The sequence below is a fragment of the Micropterus salmoides genome, unplaced genomic scaffold (assembly GCF_014851395.1).
Source record: "Micropterus salmoides isolate LMB-PRFRI ecotype aquatic unplaced genomic scaffold, ASM1485139v1 Ms_hic_scaffold_2929, whole genome shotgun sequence".
NCBI lineage: Eukaryota > Metazoa > Chordata > Actinopteri > Centrarchiformes > Centrarchidae > Micropterus > Micropterus salmoides.
This window is the reverse complement of record NW_024042183.1, coordinates 1-26,352: the sequence shown is the minus strand read 5'-3', so window position 1 is coordinate 26,352 and position 26,352 is coordinate 1. Positions and strand designations below refer to the sequence as shown.

General features: G+C 43.5%; 1 protein-coding gene across 1 annotated transcript in view; it reads left to right on the top strand.

Annotated features, from left to right (window-relative positions):
• Window positions 1-26,336, top strand: part of LOC119882131 (actin-binding LIM protein 3-like) — a gene marked incomplete at both ends in the record, with an annotated part of 34,297 nt that extends 7,961 nt beyond the window's left edge. The window contains 8 exons of the mRNA XM_038692142.1: window positions 12,108-12,291; window positions 15,577-15,692; window positions 18,183-18,309; window positions 18,427-18,520; window positions 24,882-24,969; window positions 25,107-25,165; window positions 25,275-25,346; window positions 26,174-26,336. Coding sequence (XP_038548070.1) covers window positions 12,108-12,291; window positions 15,577-15,692; window positions 18,183-18,309; window positions 18,427-18,520; window positions 24,882-24,969; window positions 25,107-25,165; window positions 25,275-25,346; window positions 26,174-26,336 — 903 coding nt within the window. The remainder of the gene's footprint in view (window positions 1-12,107; window positions 12,292-15,576; window positions 15,693-18,182; window positions 18,310-18,426; window positions 18,521-24,881; window positions 24,970-25,106; window positions 25,166-25,274; window positions 25,347-26,173) is intronic.
• Window positions 26,337-26,352: the final 16 nt, after the last annotated feature.

Below are 26,352 nucleotides of genomic sequence, written 5' to 3'. Positions count from 1 at the left end.
CTGATAATGCAATGCAATTTCTTTAGCTAATCCCTTGGATTTATAAATGGTTTATTTATCTTAAGAATACATAGTTTTCTTTGGACAGTCACCTGAAAATATATATAAGTGTGTATGGTCTGTGTGTTTTAGTCTATGAATATGCAGTATGTGTGTACTTGTCAAATGGTGGTTGAAGTGAAGACTGCGGTTGTGAAAGTATGGTTGTAACTCTCCAATTGATTGACAGGTTTATAAATACAAGGAAAACAGTAACTAAATCTCAGTTAATGTTATTTTAGACTTTAAACGGTTTGTTTATGTCTGTAATGTCTGCAAACACTGCAGTACATCACAGCTATATACTTAGTGTAGTTTACAACGTCTTACTGATGATACCTTTAATCAGCTTTAGTACATTTTACTTACACTATTGCTAGTATATTGAGAACCCAACAAATTAAATATGAGTGAGCATTTAGTTTTCATCCCATTTAAGTGAAAACTTGATTTCTAATGTTTCAGCTAAATGTTTTTGCTTCAAACTGATTAAAACTTATAGTTTCATCACTGACATGATTTGTTATTGACAGCCACCAGTTCAACCACAACAAAACCACATGTGCCATCACCAGCCCCACATCACTCAGACTAGGGACATAGCTGTCTCTAGGGCAACTGTGGAAGGTTTATGTCTCCAATGGCAACTGAGGAAGGGGGACGTCCTTTACAATGCATGCAGCCAATCGTCCAGTCAGAAGAAAACAACATGATTAGCCAGAACCGGTGAACCATTCAGCCAGCCCATCCAATCCAGTCTGAGCAGATCCAGTCAGCCGATTTTGTCAGGTGTCCATATGCTAATGAAATACATTAGGCTAATTAAGCAGATTCCAGTAATTTGAAAATCAATCTGGGCGCAGATTGAAAAGCAAGTCAGTTTGAAAAAAAAAGAGCAAGGCAGAAGAGATAGTGAGAAAGAGAATGTTTTATTAAATAATGCAATGGACTTTTCATTTCACGACACAATGATTTAATTGCTATTGCGAATAGTTTAGATGTGGAAATATTTATTCTCCCATTCCCCTTTTCCATGAAGGCACCAGATAGCCTGTGATTTGGGTTTCTGGTAGGAGCCTTAGTTAGTCTGGTTGAAAATGCAGCAGGGACACTTTTTCAAGCTTTGTGCCATTATTCAGTGGTTCTGGAAATGTGGTTTGCACACACACACACACACACACACATTTTTATGAACAGGCTATTTTAAATCTTCTGGTTCTGGTCTTCCTAATGCATCCCCTTTCCCTCATTCTTTGCGTTCCTCCCTTCTTCTTCAGCCGCCTTGCCTTGATTCCAATGACCTGTCACAATGATAAAGATCCATCATCATACCTCTCCACACTGTCCCATTTCATCATCCTATCACTGCATACGCACAGTGCCATCTCATCGGGGATGGATTTATGTGTTTCCATCCTCCTGTGGGAGCCGAGATTGTTTTGTTTTTAAATGGGGGCTCATTGATCTTTTATTACACCATTAAGTCAATACGCTTCACTCATAAACAGCTTGAGATTAAATGAGCCCCTTTGAAGGGTTTATGTGCTTGTGTCTGTGTCTGTCTGTGTCTGTGAACCCTCAGCCTGTCGGCATACACTGAAAACTGGTGGCTAAAGGGAGCCAAATTTAGCCTGTAGAAGCAAGTCTCACTATAGAATTGCCAGGATGAAGCGATTTATTAGCATATACAGCTTCATTAACTGTGGCACAATCCTTCATTTACTGGCAGTGTGTTGGAAGCTGTTTTGAGCATTGTCAGTTGGACCTGATATACAGTAGTTAACCTCATGAGTGGCAGTTTTTCCTCGTAGATTATATTTCCACTTTTTCATGCTATGATAATGGTCAGTAGTTTTGGCTTCAGTGGAGAAACAGAATATGTTTTCAGGGGTAATTGTTGCTGCATGTGATTTCTTTCTTTTTTTTCTTTTCCTACAGTCATATGAATAACCAATTTTAGAAAAGACTTTGGTTAAAGCAGTTGAAAAAATGCATACAGACTCAGGTTTGATCAAATATAAATATTTCCTTCAGATTGTCTGTATTTCTGGTGTTTTGGTGCTCCAGTGCTCCCAGGTACAAGAATGCGCACAATATTGAGTTGTGGTATTGGGGTGGTGATGGGGCAGTGGATCTGGGTTCAAATCCCCTGTGAGACACCAATGTGTCCCTGAGCAAGACACTTTCTCTAGCAAGACACCACTCTCTAAGAAAACCAAAGTCCATTCATCATTTAGGTGAGAGTCTCTGTCTTCAGTAGAGTAGGGTGTTGGACCACTTTCTGGTGGACAGGAACGGTTTGGCAATTTTTTAATATTCTTGTAGATCTAGATGCAGGAAGTAGCATTAAAGGAGTAGTTTTGACATTTTGGGAAAAAAGGCAGAAGATTGATACTACTCTCTCATGTCTGCACAATAAATATGTAATGGAGCTAGTGTAAAGGGTTAAAAAAATGTGTTCACAGTTAGGCATAAGAGAGAAAAATTAAATTTAATTAGTTCAGTTCATTATACTACCATTCATCGCTAAATGACACCCATATAATTATTTTCATGATATTGTGTATTAAATAGTTACTAAAAGGCCAATTTCATTGTATTGTACTTTGGTGGGGCGATACTTAAAGAGGTCACTAGGTGGCGCATAGTGCGTGGGAGGAACTTAAAACCCGTAGGAGGCAAGCGCTGCAGAATAAATACTGCAGTCGAGCTGAACGCAAGCTAAAGTTTCTGGCTCATTGTTTCTGCATACAGGTGGGTTAATGTTCCTCACATTTGCATGCATGTACCCCAGTATAAGGGATAAGTGTGTTTTGAATCCTTAGTGAGAACGTGCAATGTTTAGAGTTGAATAGTTTTGCCGTAATGTGTGAAATAGTGATGTTTAGCTATACACTGCCATGCTAGGCTAGCGGACCTTTTGCTAATGAGTAACCCACAGTACAATAGAAACGCTAATGGTCTAGTTTTGTGTTGTTAACTGATCTGAAAAGGCATTCACTGCTAATGTGTGTGTATAACACATTATGTTAAACGGTTTCCCGGTGTATGTAAGTATTGTACTCGACTTGAAAAGTGATGGAAATACAGTAATTTCTGAATGTGTGACAGAAGAGTAGTACTGCAATGAGCGGCAAATGTATTAGTTACTCACTGTAAGCTTGTACATTAGTGTTTGAGGTGCAACGTGATCAAAGTGTCGAACTTGAAAATGTTAGTTAAAAGAACCAAATGAGTACAAGTTCGTTTTTTGTTATTCTACTGGTTAATATGTAATTCACGTCAACTGAAGCACAATGAAAAGTACAGACCTTTATATTGTTTAGTTAGCTGTGCTATGTTATCATTACTTTAGTATTTTCTGAAGATATGGTGATGTCTTGCATATTTGAAAGTACTGTGAAGTACCTGATGCTACAACAAGCATTTTGCTTTATTACTACAGCGAGTCGAACATTTAATTCCTTTTCTGTTGAAGCAGAATAAATACTGCAGTCGAGCTGAACGCAAACTAAAGTTTCTGCCTCATTGTTTCTGCATACAGAATTTAAGGATGATGATAGCTATAGCTCACTGTGTAGGCAGATTGAGGAAGGGATATCTGAGAATTTCACTGAGGCAGAAGTAATTCGTACGGTTCTAAAGATAATCAAGCCTGGTACTTTCAAAGACATGCTGATGACCAAAGAGGGATTAACTGTAGCTGAACTTAAGCGCTTCCTCAGAGCACACTTACGAGAGGAGAGTAGTGCAGTTATTTCAGGATCTTAGCAATACCAAACAACAGGAGAGAGAAAGCCCACAACAGTTCATGTACCGGTTAATGGGGCTTAAACAGAGAATATTGTTTGCCTCTCAGCAAGGTAGCTCAGAGTTTCAATATGACAACAAACTTGTCCATGGTGTATTTCTTCACTCGCTGTATCAGAGGATAAGTGAGAAGTATGCACATGTGAGGAGAGGCCTTAAACCTCTCCTTACCAATACAAGTGTAACTGATGATTTTATCTTAGAGATAATGACAAAGTCAGTTAGTGAAGAAATGAGAGACAGGCACGCCTAGGTCAGACACACAAACCAAAACAGTCACAGTCAATGCTACGCAACAAGGAGAGAGACAACATGCAGTCCAGCCTCCAGCTGAAGTTCAAGCCAGTGTTCTTCAAACTCAAGCTGAAGTCCAGGCGAACCGCACAGCCATACACGAACTGACAGCACATGTCTCAGCTTTAGCAAAAACTATAGAGAAGGCTCTCACCCCTACGGCCAGCATTCCGGTGCCGTCACAGGCCAACCCCGTAAGTACAGGGCAACCACCCAAGTCCGCCACAAGGGGGAAATGCAAGCCATGTTTAGCTTTTGGGACTGCAAGCTGCAACCATTGTTTCAGGTGTGGCCAGGAAGGGCATAGAGCTGTGGGCTGCCTGTCAAAGACTAGGCCTGCGGGAAACGTGATGGGGTCACTGGGGGAAACGTGATGGGGTCAATGGGGAGGGACCACCAGTGACCAAACAAGAGCTAGAGTCCCCTGCGTCCGTAACCAGCCATGACGCCATGACTCCCACTAATTGTCAGTCACTATTGAAACGGAGAGAAAAGGAACTTATGTAGCAAAACTGATAGGTAAGAAGTGCTTGCTAACCTGTTTTCTCAATGGTGTGCAGACTGACGCGCTACTAGATAGTGGAGCTCAGGTTACGATACTGGAAAAGTCCTGGCTAAAGAAACACTTACCCAACATTAAAATCCAGCCACTCACAGACCTACTGCCAGATAATCCACTCAGAATCACAGCTGCTAATGGCACAGAAGTACCTTTTGAAAGGTGGGCTGAAATATTGGTGGAAATCAAAAGTGCAAGACATGGTCAAGTAGCCATTAATGTACCCATGCTAGTGAGTCAGAGCTGTGTTAGTGGCCTATTGCTAGGGTTCAGTGTGACAGAGGAAATCATTTTAGAGAGTCTGGAAGAGCCAGGAAGCGTCAGTCTAAGTGATTTGCTAGCAGAGGCATTAAAGCTCCATCGAGATACAGCTGAAACCATTGTCTCCGTAATTAGTGATACTCCAGCCCAAGAAAAGCCTGCAAATGACACCATTAGAGTGGGGAAGAAAGGTCTTACAGTTCCAAGTGGCCAAATATGTGAACTGAAGTGTCGTGTCAGATCATGGCCACAGGGGAGGAAGTGAGTAAGTGTCTTACCGGAGGGACTACAGCTCTGCGTTAGTTGATGTGCCCTGTGGTGCCTCTAAAGCTGTGAAAATCCCCATCTGCAACTCCACCAAGCATGACATCTTCCTACCACCAAGGACAGTCTTAGGCTGTATAGAAGAAATTGTTGACAGCAAACCAGTCAATTTGTGTCCCCCGGCTAGGCAGCCAGCAAACTCAGAGAGTGATACATACACGTGTGCCGCACAGGTTAGCCCAAGCAGCGGTGCCAGCGGCAGGACGAACAGCTCAATAGAGTCTCACACACAAGAAAAGTGGCATCCCCCGGTCAAATTAGAACATCTTGATCAGCAACAGCAGGAGATTGTGCACCGGATGCTTTTCGAGGAGTCTGATGTGTTTGCAAGAGGAGAAGGAGACATCGGTTGTATACCCAACTTACATCTGAAAATCAATGTGGTGGACAACAACCCTGTGCAAAGGTGCTATAACTCCATACCTAAGCCCTTATACAAGGAGGTGAAAGAGTATGTGCAGAATCTCCTAGACAGAGGTTGGATCCGCAAATCTGTATCTTCATACTCGTCTTCAGTTGTTTGTGTACGGAAAAAGGACCAGAATCTGCGGCTGTGTGTAGATTTCAGAGGGCTGAACCGTAAGACCGTTCCAGATCGTTATCTACTGCCACGAATCCAAGACCTGCTTGATAGTTTGGGGGGCAACACATTGTTCTCCATCCTGGATCAAGGCAGCGCGTACCACCAAGGGTTTGTGAGCGAGGAATCCAGACACCTCACAGCCTTCAGTACACCGTGGGGGTTGTATGAATGGATACGGATACCATTTGGCTTGACGAATGCACCTGCGGCTTTCCAGAGGTGTATTGAGGGTGTGCTGGAAGATATTCGAGATGAATGCTGTGCTCCATACCTCGACGATGTGCTGTGTTACTCAACGTCCTTTGAGGATCATATACACCACCTCAGACAAATTCTCAGTCGCATGAGAGAACACGGCATCAAACTGAGACTAACCAAGTGTGAGTTGTTTAAAAGAGAGGTCCGTTACCTCGGCCGATTGGTGTCTGGGGAAGGAGTCAAGATCGATCCACAGGATTTGGCAGCAGTCATGGCACTCAAAGAAAAAGAGCCTTGCACAGCTGGAGATGTCAAGTCCCTGCTGGAGTTTCTGGGGTACTACCGCTCCTTCATCCAAGACTTCTCTCGACTTGCTAAGCCACTGTTTGAACTGCTGCAGAAATCCACAGAAACAAATGAAAGTCAGACCAAAAATCAGACGAATAAAAGTAAAGGCGGAGCTCAGAAAGCACAACAGAAAGGACAACTCCCGTCCAAAACCCCAATCACATGGAGAGCACAGCACAGGGATGTAATAGCCAAGCTAGTTGACATGTTGACTAATCCACCTATCCTAGCTTACCCAAACTTTAACCTCCCATTTATACTGCACACTGATGTGTCCAATGAAGGATTAGGAGCGGCGCTATACCAGCGTCAGGACAACAAGTTGTGGGTCATTGGGTATGGCTCTAGAACCTGCCGAGAGAAATTACCACCTTCACTCCGGGAAAACTTGAGTTCTTGGCTCTCAAGTGGGCCATTTGTGACAAGTTTCGTGATTACTTGTATTATGCCCCGACATTCACAGTTTTCACAGATAATAACCCTTTGACATATGTCCTTAGCACTGCCAGACTAAATGCCGTTGGACACAGATGGGTTGGTGAGCTGGCTGACTTTCACTTCGATATTAAGTACAGGCCAGGGAAGATGAACACAGACGCAGATACACTGTCAAGGTATCCTGTGAAACTTCAGGACGGCATGAAAGACCACACGGAGACCATGTCACCTGAGGTGGTGTCTGCGGTATGGCAAGGCATAAAAGCACTTCAAGAAAGTGACGTCCCTTGGATTGCAGCTTTGCATCTTGATGGTGGAAGTGCAGAGGTTGTACCACCTGCGAGTATTTCCAGTGTTCCACCAAAAAACATCCGTGCAGCACAGGAAGAGGAACCAGCTATCTCAGAAGTTGTTTCCTTAAAACTTCAAAACTGGATTCCCAACAAAATGGACAAAAGAAACATGAGGAAAGAGACAAGGAGACTGCTGTATGAATGGAATAAGCTGGAAGTGGATGACGGGATTCTCTATCGGCGGACTGAACAACACAGGCAGCTCGTCCTCCCTGAGAAGTGGAAACCCATGGTGCTTAAGACCCTGCACAATGGCATGAGCCACGTTGGTGCAGAGAAAGTAATTCATCTTGTCCGCGAGAGGTTTTATTGGCCGAATATGCAGCAGGATATAGAGGACTATGTAAACAAAAGATGCAACTGCATTAAACAGAAACGCCCCAATCTTCCACAGAGAGCGCCCATGGGACACATATCCACAAGCAGTCCATTTGAGTTAGTGTGCATCGACTATCTCCACCTGGAGCAAAGTCAAGCCTATGAGTACATCCTGGTCCTCGTTGACCACTTCACGCGCTTTGCTCAAGCATACCCCACAAGAAATAAATCGGGAAAAATAGCAGCCGATAAGATATTTGAAGACTTCATCCCTCGCTATGGATATCCTGAGAAGCTCCACCATGATCAGGGGAAGGAGTTTGAGAACAGTTTGTTCAACAGGTTACAGCAGCTGGCTGGTATTGGTCATTCATGAACCACACCATACCACCAACAAGGTAATTCGGTGGAGAGACTGAACCGCATGCTTCTGCAGATGATGCGTACCCTGGAAGAAGAAAAAAAGAGTCCGTGGAAAGATCACCTACCTCACGTGCATGCCTACAACTGCACAAGGCATGAGGCCACCGGCTTTTCCCCATTCTTCCTCTTATATGGACGAAATCCACGCTTACCCGTTGACTTACTGTTTCCACCTAAGACATAGCCTGAGTCACCCGATCGACAGACATATGCCCAGAAATGGGCAAAGAGGATGCGTTCTGTATATGAAATTGCTGCAAACAACAGTGAAAAATCTTCAGCCAAAGGCAAGAGTCAGTATGACAGAGCAGTCAGGGGTGTTGTTCTTCAGCCAGGCGACCGAGTGCTGGTAAAAAACCTGTCAGAGAGAGGCGGGCCTGGAAAATTGCGGGCTTACTGGGAGCAGGCAGGACACCGTGTTGTGGAGAGAGTTGATAATGGACCAATTTATAAAGTGCAACCTGAGAAGGGACCCAAAACCCTGCGGGTGCTACACAGGAACCTACTCTTGCCGGTGAACGAACTGCCACTGGAGGGAACGCTTCCTGCACCATGTCCAAAAGGAAAAACAAAGACAAAAAACAGAAACAAACCATTGCAGATGCTCATGAAGAAAACACAAACAGCTCTGATGAGGAATACACTTACCAGCAGATCCCATGCTACAGGTTAGTGAGATCCCAACAGGCAGAGCATTATCAAGCAGTGCACCATCCTCAGACTGATCAAAGGCTAAGGGTTAAAACTTGTGAGTTTCACCCTACTGTCAGAGAGGACACCCTGGATCATGTTCAGAACACAACACACACACAGGACAGAGCTCTGGAGGATTTCACAGTGGGGGATGAACATCAAGTGGAGGAAGAGCAACAGGACAGGCCACAAGTGGGCATGGCAGTGGAGCAGGAGGAACACCAATCGGAGGTGGAGGCAGTCAGAAGATTCCAAAGGAGAGCCAGGCCAAGAAAACTGTTCACCTATGGTACATTGGGACAGCCGTCTTACCAGCAGCAGAATGCAGGGGTAAACTCACTACTGCCAAGCTACCCTCTCCCAAGTCATCTCAACACTGTTACTCTTCTGTACTTAACACATCCGCACCCTCACTGTTACAACTGCTTCAGCCATGCATATTGACATGTCACAGACTCACGTATATCTTAAGACATACTGGCAAATGTCAGGAGACATTTAAAAAAAAAAAAAAAAAAAAAACAGGGGAGAGTGTAAAGGGTTAAAAAATGTGTTCACAGTTAGGCATAAGAGAGAAAAATTTAATTTAATTAGTTCAGTTCATTATACTACCATTCATCGCTAAATGACACCCATATAATTATTTCATGATATTGTGTATTAAATAGTTATAAAAGGCCAATTTCATTGTATTGTACTTTGGTGGGGCGATACTTAAAGAGGTCACTAGGTGGCGCATAGTGCGTGGGAGGAACTTAAAACCCGTAGGAGGCAAGCGCTGCAGAATAAATACTGCAGTCGAGCTGAACGCAAGCTAAAGTTTCTGCCTCATTGTTTCTGCATACAGAATTTAAGGACACACCCTCATAATAAATTATTATTATGAACACTGGTTGAGAAGGAGTATCAAGTTTTAATAATATCCATCCATCGTCAACCGCTTATCCTGAGTCGCTGGGGGCTAGAGCCAATCCTAGCTGACATCGGGCGAAAGGCGGTGTACACCCTGGACAGGTTGAATTTTAATAATATGAGAAAGATAATTTGAGTCAAGTGATTGCATTAATAATATGATATAAACCATCAGGTCGGCCTATCTACAGTCCACAAGTTCACCACAGTACGCAGTACAGTAAACACTCAATACAAAACCCACAGTTCAACCAATTAATGAGCCCTTATCACATCTCCTAGGAGTCCATCTCTCATCAAAAACCTCCTTTTCTATATCCCAGTAAGCAAAAAAAGTTGGCCACTGAAAATAAAACCAAGTGACGTTTAATAGGTATGCTTAGTAATTCTCCGGCAACACCGGAGTTCCCCACCCCCACTTGCCTCCGATGCTGGTAAGCGGTGTACTGGCTGTAACCAGGCTGTGACTCAGGACAGACTGGGCCTCTTTCGGAATATATTTCCTGAGCTGACTGGTGGCTGTGTGGGTGACGCAGGCGCCGATTGTCACAATACGCTTACCTTACTACATGTGTCTTTCTGTTGTGCATTTTTCCTCTCGCCAAAGCGGCGGACAGCCCAACGATTTCACCCACCAACACCACCAAGTTACCTGCAGGTGGCAGGTGCTACTTTCATTCCCTGTGTGACACTAAAGTTTCTGTAGTGTCTGCCTCTGTCAAACTTAAGGCCATTGTACAAGTCAAGGTACAGCATAACGTGCAAAATTGATGCTTTGTCTGCACACTGCTTTATGTGTAATCGCAGCCTTTGCAATCAGAAAATCTCGTTTTATCAAATTGCAATAATATCACAAATGCAATTAATCGTTCAGCTCTAGCTTATAGGTGAATTTTGTGAATTTTGGCAGATTTGGTTGCAATTTGACAGAGTCACACTAGCTGTGTCCCCAGTCTTTATGCTAAGCTAAGCTAACCAGCTGCTGGATATTTTCACGAAAAGCCAACCCTCACCCCTGTATTCTGTTGGGCAGAAATGGTTGATTGGTTCACCTGTATCATTACCAGCTGAGCTATTAGATGATGGTTCACTAGCAAAGACCACACCATCAACAGATGTGTTTAAATTATTTATTGATGACACAAAAAGACTGCGGGCCTTGGACTTGCTGTGCAGCTTTGGTTTGCTACTGCGTTGTGAGGAAGCTTATGTGGGGAATCCACCATAGCACCCATGACAGATCCCCCTCTGAACCCTACGGGGAGGAAGAAGGAGATGAGGAAACCAGATAGAGAAAGGAATGGGGTGCACATATGAGAGCGAAGAAAAGGAGATGGGTTAGGTGGGTAATTATGGAAAAGCTGGGAGTGGCATGATTGAGGTGTGATCTGGCTCCTGAGAATCTGCTAAATAGCTCCAGTGGTAGTTGTGTTAGTTGAAATTGTAGTTGAATAGAGTTCAATAGTGGTGAAGGTTTACGTTCTCTTTATGCTAATTTCAAGAAATTCTTACTGGCTTAATACATTTTTTTTTATACATGTACATGTGCAAAATCTTGGGATTAATTTTACAGCACATGTGACCCTCATCAGTACCATGTGTGTCAGGTCACAGCATTTTTTTCCAGCCAGTGTTTACAATAACTGGTGGTAAACCTCAAACTAGTAGAAACCAGAGACCAGCAACCACACTAGCCACTGATCTGTGAAAACGCCTCTTAGCTATATTGTTACACCCACTGGAATTCACTCTCAGTTACATGGCAAAGTGCTGCAGCACATATTCTCTGCTTAGGGTACACAGTACAGAGACACACATGCGTACACAAACTGAGCACTCACCTTCTGCATACAAAGCAAATGGTTTCGGTGTCTTCCCCATTGGTATTTAATGAGTCGATTTTCTGATGACGCTGGGAACTTGCGGTCTGTTGTTTTGTCTCCTTCTTCACATTGTTTAGCACAAAATGACTTTTCCACTGATTATATCATTATATTCCCATCAGAGTAAATTGGCTCACCACTGTCTAGAATCGAATAACTTCCCTAGCAGTCATGTGTAAAGACAAACATACACACGCAGTACAAACAAGCACACATGCATACCCAAACAGGTACAAAGGAGGGTGCTCATACTAAATGCAAACACACGTGTAATTAAACAAAATATGGAACAACTGAAAAATAGGACTTGTAAAATACTTAATACTGCTGAGTGTTTTGTAATTTCATTTCATTTTAAGAGTACATGACAGAAAATGGAAACCCCAATGTTTTTTTGGAATGGAAAGTTAAAAAATAGCATTTCTACTTCTTCTTCATCCACAGGTAATTCCATATGCTTTAGTTATCCAACGAAGGTTAAAATCAGAACTGAAGAAGTCCTTTGGATGAGGGACGAAACGTCTTCCAGTATCTTCAACCAAGTCCAGTTGCCCTTGATTTTAACCCTCGTTGGATAACTATGACCTGGATGACTGAGAATCTTCATAGACATATGCTTTAGTGTTTGACTGTCCGGATTTCCCATTTTCTCTAACCTGTTCTCTCCACAGTGTGCAACTGTGATCTGGCACGATCTGGCTTCTTCCAGAAGAAGGGCGAGTACATCTGCACGGCAGACTATCAGCGTCTGTACGGCACACGCTGCGACCGCTGTGACAGCTTCATCACAGGAGAGGTGGTCTCCGCTCTGGGGCGCACGTACCACCCCAAGTGCTTTGTCTGCAGTCTCTGCAGGTACACACACACACACACAATCTCCTACTGTATATACAAGCTTACAATAATACATATGATTGGGCAATAATGCATCAACATTATTGATTTGGAGTAGTGTTTCTTACTTTAAGCTTTGTTTTGTCTCCAGTCCCTGACAAAAAATATCTGGCTGTAAGCTGCTAAATGCCTCACTATGTTCACCAGCTAGTTTCTGTCTGCCATTTTGGTATAAGACAGCAGAGGTGTGGGCTCGAGTCACGTGACTTAGACTCGAGTCAGACTCGAGTCACAAATTGATGACTTTAGAATTGACTGGACAAAATCAAACACCTGTTTGCTGAAATAAGGTTCATCAGAGCAGTTCCGAAGCAACAGAGAAATGGGCTGTAAATCACATCAGCTGAAAAATGCTAAAATAGCACCACTGAGCTGAGAGGAACTGCAGTTGGGTGATAATTATCTGTGAGTTTGTCATGACAGGCACCTTTATGCACAGCAATTTAATCCATTATTAACATAAAAATATTTGTTGGAGCAGCTTAAAAATTCAGGATTAGCCAAAAACAAACATCAAGTCGTGTTATTTTATCCATAAAGAAAGCAGCCTGTTACTGACTAAGAAATGTATGACTCTGCCATGAGTCACTGTTTTTTGCCCCATGACCATGCAATCGTTCCTTAAACGATGCTACGCAAAATGAGAAATGCAAAGGTGACTCATTTCTTCATAGTAGAGTTTTTAAAATGCCAATCAGCTTATATGATTCAGTCTTATCTCACCTCCTGAATGTCAATAAATGCTCCAGCAGTCGTCTTGCTTAGTCGAGACACGCTTCCAAAAAGAGAGCTGACCTGGTGTTTCATGCTGTTAGATTTAGTAAAAGTAGGCCATCTCTCCTCTGACCTCCATCAGTGTTCATGTTAAGCTCCTCTTGAACGAACGAAGAGTCAGCATCCCTCTTGGCTTTTTTCCTTCTTTTTATTTCACCATTTCACTCTTCTTGTCACTCTGTCTCCTCTTTCATGCTCCTTTCTGTCTATTTGTTTCGCATGTACACGGCTGTATTCGTTGGAACGCCCATCTCATTTTGCTCTTCCTCCCTCACCATCTGTTTTGATGCATTATAGGGTTTACATAAGGGCGATCTTTCCCCACCTCCCTCCAGGAGGGTAGTGTTTGTCTGTTGTCGTATATCTGCTTGACATTGGTTGATAAACATGCGGTCATGCCCAGTAGCCGTGGGCAAAAAACAGAACTGACACCAACTGGCCGGAGACAGTTAGTGGAGCAGTCCTGGCAGTGACAGGGAAGTGTGTGTGTGTGTGTGTGTGTGTGTGTGTGTGTGTGTGTGTGTCAGTGTATGTGGAGTTAACTGGAAGAGACAGTGAGAAGCCGAAGGATGTATCTCTTCTTTCCTGCCCCGTCTGCCCTCTGTCACATTGCTCACAGTCCTTTCTTGTACCTCGTCTGTTTTTCCTCATCCTCCCATCCTGTCTGTCTTCGCCACACCACCCTCCTCCTCATCCTCATCATTACCATCATCCTGCTCTAAATCATCATCCGCATCACATCGTCTTCCTTTATGTCTTCCTCATCGTCCCTCAGCTCTAATGAAGGCGGACTGCAAGTTTCACTTTTCCGTGCTGGTGTTTTTAAAGAAGCGCGGTGATCGAAACTAGAGGGCGTGTCGCTGAAGCCAGAAATAGCTTTACTTCTGTGGGCATTTTTCTTTTTTTCTTTTTTCAAATGGGGAAAAGAAACATGCATTAAATATGTAAACAGAGTAAATTTTTAAAGTGCTGAGAAAGGCTGACAAGGCAAGCGTGTCTTGAGGGAGGAAGAGCAACGCACAGGTAAAGACAAGGTCAAACGCACTCTTCTGTGCACTACCACTAAATTTCGTGTGCTTAAGTTGGACTATTATTCGGGTAGCTATGGTCAGGCACTTACACGTGTGAAAGATTTAGCCTGTCATGTCTGGAAGTGGACACATACAAACCTCGAAAACAGGCTTTATGTCAAACACAGACTAGTTTTCTGTGTTTAGCAATTTGCTCAGTGTGGCCTGTCAGTAACTGTAAATCATTTGAGTTTCTGAACAGATGGTTAACCTTGGGACCAACTGAAGGGTGAAATTAACATTATGTTTAAATGAATAATACACATTATCAGTTTTCATTGACTTTCAATATTTACCTGTGAATTTACTGAATTATTTGTGTGGTGAAATGTCTCCTCTGTTCTGCATACTTTCTGTTTTATGTATGGAAACGGTCATTCTTTGAATAACATAAAAGCACAAAGGAGCAAACCTACAATACCGTATGTGCCGTTTCCCTCCACACACACACACATATTCAGAGAGAAACAGTTGTAAAATACTCCTAGCTTCCTAGAAACATGATTTCTAGGGCTCACAAACTCCGCAGCTGCGTGTATACATAAGCCTTTATTCACGCTGGCCTCTGTATATCTCTAACATGGATGTACTGCACTCTTGTGTGCTGACTGTGAGCTGTGCTTGAGACCCTAGCCTCCCTCTGAGTCTTTGCTTGGGCTCCAGGCCTCAGCGGGTGAGTAAAAGGATTACTGCTGTCTATGTCTTTTAAACAGCCTTTCCTAAGCCTTTTAGATCCCCATTCATTCTCGCAGCCTCCCCAGTCATAAATCCGTACGAAAATGCTATAGAAGAGGAAAGAGAGACAAAAAAGACCATCATGATATGGTAAATTTAATTTAGTAGGTGCTGTTTTGCTGTCATGTATTCTGCTTGTCTGTGTGCGTGTGTATTTACTCTTCTTAATCTTAGTTTAGCTTTGAAGGCGGGGAAGAAATCAGTGACCTGGTGGCACCAGCTGTGTAGGGAGTGAGCTAGGCAGAGCGAACTGGGCAGACAGGCTGAGAGAGAACGAGGCACTTAAGATCAGTATTCACTCCACGCAGTCTCCCTAATAAGTTTTCATTCTCTCTGAGAGAGCCAGTTCTCCTTTTGGAAGCCTGTGGCAGCGTCACATTATCAGCTCTTTAATCACAGAGCAGCCAGGTGCTCCTGCAACAACTTTTTAACTCGCCGCCTCAACTGTTTGGAAATATGTTTTCAGGTTCATAGAGGATGTCAGACTGTATTAAACTTGTGTCAGCAGGATTATGGCCTGACTTTCACCCAATCATGTTTCTGCCAGCACCCATTTGTTATTCACATATGTACACTTGGATGTAATGTAAACACACAATCACTGCAGGCATTTTATTTCTATTTCTATTGTGTGCTTTTATTCTAATTCTCTCCCACTCAACCACAGTAAACCCTTCCCCATTGGAGACAGAGTGACGTTCAGCGGAAAGGACTGCGTGTGCCAGCAGTGCTCGCACACACTCGTCAAGCCAAATGAACCGATCAAGATCCACGGACCCAGCCGTAAGTCCAGCATCCGCCTTGCTCTGTCCGTTCTGCTTAGGGCCACCAGGTGCTGGAGTGCGCCGAGTCTAATGCAATGTGTCCATGAGGCCCATTTAGCTCATTTAGCTAATGCAGTGTCTGTCAAATCAGTGGTCTGACCTGTCGTGCTGATCTGCCAGCTGAGAATTATGCAACACAAACAGACATTCATTCATTTATTACTGTCAACAAGCAGGGCATAGAGGAATTTATGTCTTCACTGTGCATCTGCATAGGCACATACATCTTTCACACATGTACTATATAGTTTACATAAGCAAATAATGAACTGGATTTCCTGTGTATTATTACACTGGTAAACATTATGTGGGAAGAGTGAACGTAGCCCCCTCCTTTTCAATATAAAGCAGGAAAATGACAAATTACGATCCCACAAAAGAGTGATAGGGATTGATAGTGAATCATTTGTTAAGTGTGGCATACAGACAGCAGCGTGGCACACAGACAGCAGGCCGCTGCTCACTAGCTGTGCAGTAATAACAGATGGTGGAGAGGCAGTGAATAACTGTCCTCCCCAGATCGCTCCATTCAGGAGAATAAAATCCAAATGGCTCCCCAGTTACATGTTCATCACTGTCTTATGAGGAGGCAGTCTCTGAGACGGGACACAGAGTGCAGACACTAAATGTAATGCACTGGCTTTTACAGACTGTTCCTCTTTATTTTGATATTTAAGAATGCAAGTACATGCTCTGTGTGCAAAAGTGGTAAGAATGCTTTTAGGCTGTGCAAAATGATTATTTTAGGGGGAAAGGCTAGGAACAGGCATTAAATAACATGGTGTTACCAGTGGGTGTTCCCTTATTTATGCATCACTGACCAAACCTTTACCCTGAAAATTTGTCTAACCTTAATCAAAGTGTTAGTTGCCTGTCTTAATACTTATTTTTTTCTCCTTAAAGCAATAGTTAAACATTTTGGAAATACGCTTATTCGCTTTCTTCCAACATTCAAATCTCTCAAAATATGCCACTACAATCATCAGCAGGCTGCTAGCTAAGCACAGTTGCTAGCTCTGTCTAAAAATAAGATCTGCCTATCAGCCCCAACTTTCTTTTTTTTGTGATTAAACAAAAAAGATATAATGTGTTAATTGGCGAGCTTCTCAGTGCTGTTGGGTGGATTTTTTCAGTCAGAGTCAGATGTTTCTCCCTGTTTCCAGTCTTTATGCTAAGCTAAGCTAACTTTCTGCTATCGTAGTTTCATACTGAATGGACAGATATGAGAGTGGAATCGATCTTCTCATCTAACTCTCATTTACTCAAGAGAGCTCATGAGCTTCTTTCCCAAAATGTCAAACTATTCCTTTAAAAAAAAAAGCACTTTATCCCAGAGAGCATGAGGCTGTTGTTGTTGCACTCATGTCTGTGCTGTTGCACATCTGGCTATGCCCCAATTAGTAATGTCATATTTTTCTTTTGACAGCTGATGAAAACACCTGCTGTGACATCACAGACTGGGGTGTGGCCAGAAATGCAATAACAGAAGCTGTTTTCTTTCCTCTGTCATTCAGTGTGAAGTTTATGTAACCATACCTAAAAATTTCTTGTCACAAGCTCTGTTACATCATTTTTACATGATCTAATACCGATTTCATTTGTTGGCTAAAATAGGAAATGTATCATGACTCAGAAGAAATTCAGCTGTGCACAGTTACAGTCTGGGGCTAAAATCCTGGCACTATAGACTCAGCACAATCACCACCTAATGACAGTTAAGATTTATCTGGACTGCAGAAACCCACTCTGCAGATGACTCAATACACTGCAGTTTTTTTACTACAAAACACAGTTTGTCTTGGCTGACAGGGCAGAGTGTAGTGGTCCCTTGTGACGCTAGGCTTCTCTCAGGGGCAGTGGACCGGGTCAGAAAAGGTTAAGCTAAGCCGAACGCCTTCCAAATGGAAACAAATGGAGCATTGACCTTTTTTCAGCATTTCGACTCTCTGTAGCCATATATCATTTGCAGGCTCTTGGCTGTCCTGCTTCTTTCTTGCACTGTTAGTGGCGGTCAGTAATGCCTGCTGAGACGTCTTACTGCGGGAAGTGGAATGCATGCTTGTGTGTGTGTGAGCGAGAAATAGACAGAGGGAGATTCATACATGTCTCATGTGAGGGGGATTTTATGCAACTGTTTTAGCCCTGAGGCTATTTCAGTGATACTTGCTTCCTGTCTGTATTCAATCATGTTTAACAGTGCTTACAGTTGAAAGAACAAGCCTCACAGCTCTGCAATATCCCGCATTAGTACGGCTATTGATTAAGGAGGTGGCTGTGCCACAGGGGTAGAAAACTGCATTTAGGAGCAGTGTTTAAAGATGTACAATAACACCATGGCTCACTTTGTCATTCCCTGTCTCTTCCTCTCTTCTCTATCTGCATCCTTCCCTCTTCCTATTTCTTTTACCCTTCTTCTTTGTTTTTTCCCTGACACACTATTTGTCTCCAGACTGTGCCGGGTGTGGAGATGAGATCAAGCAGGGTCAGTCTCTCCTGGCGTTGGAGAAACAGTGGCATGTCAGCTGCTTCAGATGTCGTACCTGCAACATGGTCCTCACCGGAGAGTACATCAGCAAGTGAGTGTGTAAAGAGAAAAAGAACATTTCAAAGCATTTGATTCTCCTGTCTCACTCAGAAAAGACATTCAAAAAGACATACAGTTGTTTGTTTTTTTTTGATTCTCTATATTGCAGGGATGGAGTGCCATACTGTGAGGCAGATTACCACGCCCAGTATGGGGTGAAATGTGAAACCTGCAGCAGATACATCAGTGGAAGGGTTCTGGAGGTAAGAACTGGACCAGATTTCAAAATGAGGTGGTGTTAACGGAGATTTATCAGCACAGAATTCTGCAGCGATCCAGAAATCCAAATCGGGAGTTGACTGTGCTAACTGAGTGTTCAGCATTATCAGAACTGAACAGTTGTGTTGTATCCTCGGCTCCATTTAAGCCCGCTGTGCTTTAGGGAGTGAGCAATTTAAGATTGGGGGGCGATAAGAATTTGTTCTGCTTTTCTAAACCAAAACAAATTCTTCTGCAGTGCCTGGTCAAGCCTGGTCAAACATTGGTGTGTATGTATTTTTTCACCATTTCCACTGTCTAAAGGCACAGTTAAGCAGAACACAAGCAAGAGGCAAAAAGCTAGATGGAATCATAACCATGTACGTGGAGTTGAGAGGGAAAGGGGAGTTATAAAAAGATCAGAGGGTAGAGAGTGAAGGGAAAAGATGGAAGGAGGAGAGAACACAAATCCAACAGTGACTGAAATGCACATTTTAGCTTTCCATGCCCTTTTTCTGAAGCAATTTTAAAAAGAGACAGACGAAGGAGTCAACAGTGACGAGAGGAGAGCAGAGGAGAAGGAGCTGAGGCGGACAGATGAAGATGGGTTTCAGAAAGAAGTGAAGGGAAAATAATAAAAGTGATAAAGTGCAGATGCTAATTAAATGTTTTGGAGGAGGCTCTGGAGGGTGTCTTGTGTCTGTTGGGAGCTGAGGAAAGTGAGCAGACGTAGTAAAACTTTGTCAGATACGCGCAGGGACACATTCACACACACACACACACACACACACACTGGGCCTTGTTGTCCCTGCGCTCCTTTGGTTGTCAGAATGGCTGGTGTAAAGTGCTTTGTTCCTGACTATCAGCCTCTCTGGGCTATTTATAGATATGGGGACATGTCAGCTTTTATCTGTGAGTCTCCCTCTCTCCCTCCTTTCCCTCCATGTCTTCTTCTCTCACTCTCTGAACATTTGTGTGCGCTTGCATGCATGTCGCTCATCCCTTTCACCTGTCGAATTTTGATATTATAATGATTTACTCCTTTAAGTTGCAGCGTGCAACTCACAGAAAGTCTGACGCAGTAACACTAACTCTCCAAACATACAGTATGTATTTAGGATAGGAATAACATAGTAATTCCATTTAACTGCACCTGATTTTAATTTAGTTTTATCTATAAATCTGATTGTTGATCATTTTGTCATCCTGATTGTTCATACTATAATTTTACAGCGGCCCATTCTGTACATATCCCTGCTCTGTTGCTCTTCTTGAGTGTTTTATCAGAATCGAGGGTCTAAGGCAGTGGTTCTCAAACTTTCTGCCATTCTCGTAGTGTTTCTATGCCCCCCCCAGGGGTTTGTGCCCCCCAGTCTGTGAACCACTGATTTAAGGACAGATATTGTACAGATTGTAAAGCCCCTTTAAAAATTGTGATTTGTAATACAAGCTATATAAAATTGACTTGAAGTGACTTTTATTCTTTTGACAAAAATATTAGTTTTAGTAAAATTTTAGCCATTTAAATTTTGTTTAGTCAACATAAATTTAAAGGAAAAATCGGGTATATTTTAACCTGCCATTTTTCCCAAATGTGGCCATTGTGACTCTATGGGCCAAGCTAACTTTACACTCACCGCCTTTGTTTCCAAGCAAATTATATTGTGCCTATATGGTCTCCTACAGCTTTCTAAAAACCTGGTTTTCACATTAACCATTTCAATCAGTAGCACACATCATTTGCCATCTATCATCTGTTTATCTGTTTAAAAGTATAATTTTATTATAATGTTGGTGGAGTTGCCGTATTGATTTCTTTACTTTCCGACACTGAAAACCCAGACTAATCTGCCTATGTTTTCATCTGTTTTAATGAATAGGCTTGGAACCTCTCTTCAGTCCAACTTTCCAGAGCCAGGGGTGGTTAATTTAATGAGTAGTTTAGAATAGATGGAGAAGTGGAGAAATAAAGACAGGAAGCAGAGGAAAGAGAACCATAAAACCTCCTTTCTTCAATTTCACTTCTTTCCTTCCCCTGAAAGCTAATCAATATAGCAGCCTGTTAATGCCACTGGAGAGAATGGGAGCGTCATTAGAAATGGTAACACCAGTTGTTGAACTGATACCGTTTGACCACAGACGGTAAACGCTCGGCTGCTCGGAAAGCACAAGACGGAAATGCTGCATCCTTTCCTTTCAGAGTAACCTGAGACAGACAAGCAGTGCAGGGATTGGTTCAAATGCAGCATAGATACAATTAAGAACCAGCCCGATTTCCGTACATCACATAAAAGTATCCGTTTTATGAAAAGCAGGGCAGCATAAAATGACATGATACCCCACCACGCACATACTGGATGTGTTCAGAAGGAACAGTTCAGGTCTCCTTGACACGGGCCACATGTCAGCAGTGCTTCTATAAATAGAAACTCTCTAATGGTGTTTCAGAAAGGCGGAGGTGACGGGATCCATCGGCCCCTGCCGAGACACATGTGAGAAACATCGGTGCCCTGAACTGGGCTGGATTAATGGAGTGACATCATACTGCATCATTTCATGTGTCCATTTCACCTGCACCATGTGTGTTTGGATGTGTTCCCTCGGGGAGCTCTGATTGTCCAAGGACACGTGTCCTTCACTTACATGGCCACCTACTTCCCTCTTTCTCTCTGTAGCGTAGACATACACACACAAACACACACACACACACACACTCCCATCTTCATGTGTCTGACCTACAGGTATCTTTGCTCTAATTATGGCATGGAGTAAAATGGGTGGTGGCTGTCACGTGAGTCACTGTATGCTGATGTAACCATTCCAGGCTATGCAATGATGTCTCAATACATTAGGTGCTAATTAGCAGAGTTTCAGGAGCGGGACCACACATCAACCACATCATCGTCAGCATTTCCATAAATACCCACACGTCCTGACTCCTCTTCTTTGCTCTCGTATCCTGCACGGCTCTCGCATTCCCCACCCGAACTCAGACCAAGCAACAGCTTGTCAAGCACGCTATGCTAACCGCTATACCATACGATGAATCATCACAAGCTACTCCATCCATTCACTTACCTCTTCGAGAAATGTTGGTAAATCGCCATCAGGCGATGAATTATTCTGACGAACTCACAACATCATCACAACGTCATTTTCAACGTCCACGGCAGCAGACCCTGCGCCAGAAGACGAACTCTTCTCTTCCGTCTCCATGCTGAGACCCCGTTTTCCACAATCGTAAAGCCGGCCTGGAAGTGGGTGAGTTCAGCTTAACTCCATCTCTTCCATTATCCGCTTCATCTCAACAATCGGGAACATTTCACCCGAGAATCCTCCGCCTCACAAGAACAGCCCATCACAGCGTTACCCTGCTCCAGTGAGGTCCTGCATCGAACAGTCTTTATAAAGGATTTTGAAACGGACTAGAGTCACTCTTTAGAAAACTGTCAAAGATGAAAGAATCCCGTTTACAGAACAGACAATACAACAAACTTTTCAATGCTATCATGTCAGCATGGCATGCCCACAGTTCCGTCAACTCCTGCTCCCTTCCGTGTGACGCATTACGCACGCCGTGACGTCAGCGCCACTGTTAAAGGGACAGTTCACATATAGTATTTCCTCCAGGTCAAGATAGTAAACGTCTGTATCACAGGAAAATTCCAACAACTGAATTCCGGAGCCTCCACCTCGCATCAGTGCTTACAGCAACAGCACCAGCAGCTTACATTATACAGCAGCCAGTCCCAATAGGGGCTACTGGCACCGAGATGCCATCACCTCCAGTCATACACTTCTAGGAACCACAGCAGTGATTTCAGCAACCGGCTGCAGCCGGGGCACCGGGATGCTAGTGCCCCCGGCCGCCTACCATCAACTGACTTCAGTCGGGGCTCCAGGCACCGGGATGCCAGCGTCACTTCGCACTATCGTCCGGATCCCAGTCGTTTCGTGCTAACATCCGTCTCAAGCTATTATCGGCTAACAGCTGTCTCGAGCTAATATCTGGCTAACAGTCATCTCCAGCTAGTATCCGGCTAACAGTCATCTCAAGCTCACTGTCGCTCCAAGCTCCGTTGTTTCAAACTAAATTCCGCTCACAATCATTTTGTGCCATCATCCGGCAAATAGTCGTTCGAGCTCACAGTTGGATCTAACTAACATTCAGCTAACAGTCATTTCGAACTCAGTCATTTTGAGCCAACAGCATTTTCTAGCTAAGGCGTTCAGAGTCGTCTTTACCTAAATCGTTATAATCATATCAAGCAAACAGTAGTTTCCAGTTAAGTCGTCTTCAAGGTAAGTCGTTTCGAGAAAACGTCGAGCTAACAGTCGCCTTGAGCGAATGTCGAGCTTTAACAGTCCTTCAACCCAACCGTCGTTAAACCAAAATAGTTTCAAGCCAACTATCGTTTCAGCTAACATCCGGCTCACATTCGTTTCGAGCTCACATTTGTTTCAAACTAACATCCGGCTAACAGTTGTTTCGACCCAACATCCGGTCACAGCCACTTCGTGCTAACATCCGGCTCACAGTCGTTTCGAGCTAACAGTCGTTTCGAGAGAACATTGAGCTAACAGTCTTTTTAAACCAAGTCACCCTTAGTTAAAGTCCCTACGAGCTCAGCCGCTTCCATCCTACGTCAAGAAAGTCGTTTAGCGTTAAAGTCGTTTTGCATTACAGTCTTTTGCATTAAAGTAGCTTCAAGCTATCAGCCGCTTGAGCTCCCAGCCACTTCGACCTCTCAGTTGCTTCGAGCTCACATCAAGCATACAGTTGTTTCGAGCAAACATTGAGCTGTCGTTCCAACAAACAAGTCATTGTAAACCAAAGTTGTCTCAGTCGCTTTGAACTCGCTCGCTTCAAGCTTACGTCGAGGTAACGTCGTTTCGAGCTTAGGTCAAGCTAACAGTCGTCTTTAACCTAAGTCAATCCAAGCTAAGTCACTTACGTCGTGTTAAGTCGTTTTGCGCTAAAGTTGCTTCGCACAAAAGTCTCTTTAAACGCTTAGTCGCTTCGAGCTTACGTCGAGTATAGTCGTTTCGAGCGAACATCAGACTAACAGCTTTTGAGCTATCACGAGCAAAAAGTCATTTCATTCAATCCAAAATCATTCGAGCGAACAGTCTTTCAAGCTAACAAGTGTTTCAAACTAAGTGTTCAAGCAAAGTCATTTCGAGCTAAAGTCGTTTCGAGCTTAAAATTGTCTCGAGCGAGCAGTCTCTTCAACTAAGTCGTTCAAGCAAACAGACCTTTAATAGTCATTTCGAGCTAAAATCATTTTGAGTCAACAGTTGTTCGAAACTAAAATGGGCTTTCAGCACCGGGATGCCGGAGCCCACCACGGCTCATTCCCAGTCATTGCCAACCCAACTGTGCCACTGGTCAGGTGAACAGAAGTTTCACACTAAAGTTATTTCGAGGGAACAGTTGTTACAATTAGAAGGGGCTTCCGGCTCCAGGATGCCAAAGCCTACCAGCGTTCCCAGTCCACGGTTTGGGGGTTCTATATTGATAGATGGTTCACAGCGGAATGGTCACCAAAACCTTAACATTAACAGCATAGCTTTCTCTCGTACTAGAGGCCAGCTTGAAGAGCTCCCGCCACATCACAACGTAATCAGAAGAAGCTTAGAAGCTACGTTCACACCTGCTCGGTTTTCACCTCCCTGCATCTCCCCTCATGTCAACCTTTGGCGTCATTCAAACCCAAACAACACCGCTTTCTACTAAAGAAACCATATAATTGGGCCTGCTTACATCTGTCTTTTCTCTGGAGTCCAATGACCCTGACTCCTTGCAAGACCCTCGTGAACCATTGCAACTCTGGGATTCCAGAGTACAACACGCCAGATTGTCTCCGAGTCAGTTCCAGTGGCCTCTCGATTACCGGTGCCACCACCACTCCCGCCAAGTACTCTCGTCATGCTTTCTCCCATCCATTACAACGTCATTCCTGAGCACCAATACATATCATGCGCCGCTGATCCTCCCAAACATACCATCATCACACTCATTCAGATCTCAAGACCTCAGATCAGCCAATGCTCTCACGTAACTAGAAGCTTTTGGGGGTCTGTCGTGCCCGGGTACTACGGCGGATTTCCCTATCGTAGCTTCCCCACAACGCCTCGAATGTCTATTCAGCAACTGCAAGCCTCGTACATCTTTCTGTTTTAATCATCAATAAATGACTTAATGGTACCTGCTATTGGTGGTCAGGGGATGTACAGTAGCACGCATACGGAGATAACAACCTGCTCAAGGTGGGGCCGCATTTTGTAGATTAGCCTTCACTCTGTGAAACAGTTTATGATGATACTTTATGTTCAGTCACACAAATTCTTCTCTCCCCCTCACAGGCGGGAGGGAAACATTACCATCCGACCTGCGCTCGATGCTCCCGCTGTAACATGATGTTCAAAGAGGGAGAGGAAATGTACCTGACAGGTGAAACTCGATGCCTATACCTCCCCACTCTGACATGCACACACATACTGTAGAGTACACTTGGCCAGTATGAATGCATGGCTTGTGGGAACACCCTACAATAATCAGTCTTCTCTCCTTCTCTGGCTCTTCTTCAGGATGTGAGGTGTGGCACCCATTATGCAAGCAGGCGGCGAGGGCAGAGAGGAGACTCAGGGTGAGATAGAGTTTGAAATAAAAATGTCAAAGTAAAATGAAAACTGTAATTTCTACAACGTGTGCATTCTCCCCTTTCCTTTTTTTCTCTGTCTGTTTGTACCTCACAGCACAGACGCCTGTCAGAGGCCTCCATCTCTCCACCAGGCTCCTCCATAGGCTCTCCCAGTAGGGTTATATGTGTAAGTAGCGTGTACCTTATAACAGCTCTTAGTCACTTTTAGCTGCCACCGAGTTTAAAAGCCCAATCGCCACACCAGAAACACAAGCACAACCCATAGGCTTGTATGGTTAAGCACCATCCTGAGAGGCTGCTCACTCCCTTGGCCTGTTCACTTGTCTGTGTCCTAACCTCTGTTGTCATTAGTGATGTTTAAGGAGTTAAAAAGAAGTGAGAAAACTATAATCTTGTTGTCACAATGTGAACTACTGTTACAGCACAACACAATAGTATGTGTTATGTCTGTGATGACCATCTTCAGTCATCAGTTCCCAGAAAGTACTGATACAGAGATTTGCAAGTTGAAAAACACCCAGAGGTGTAAGTTAAAACTTGGCAAAATTTGCATGAAAACTAAAAAGATTTTCAGCAACGCTAACATCGTGGCAGTGTAATTTTAACAGATATTTGATGGATGGCCATAAATGTTGTAAAGACATTCATGGTCCCTAGAGGATGAATCCTAATGATCCTAGTGTGAACATCAGGTCAAAGTTTTAAGTGGCCAATCCTTCAGGTTTATGACCTCAAACTATTGAAACTTTCATCAGCCTAACTGACAGCAGACGACGCAGGGTGGATTTAATTTGAAAATTGTTAAATATAACCTAGACATCTTAAAAGTGTTCATATTTCAACCAAATTCATTGTAGTTTTAACCCAGACACCAAGACATGTTTTGATGTGCAAATCGCCAACTCAGTGCTTCCTAGTCGGTCAGTTAAAACCCCATAATATATGTGTGTGTGTGTGTGTGTGTGTGTGTATGTATATGTATATATAAACCAGCTTAATTTGAAGGTAGTTACTCTGTGCATTGCAGAATTGGACTGGTTCCATTTCAAAACGAGCATTCAGCCAGATATGGAACAGTGCCCCAACTGTGCTGCTTGGCAGTCTGCTGCGTGTTGCTGCATGTCCGCAATATTAGAGTGTCAAGGGTTGACTGCATGCAAGCAGGAGTCACC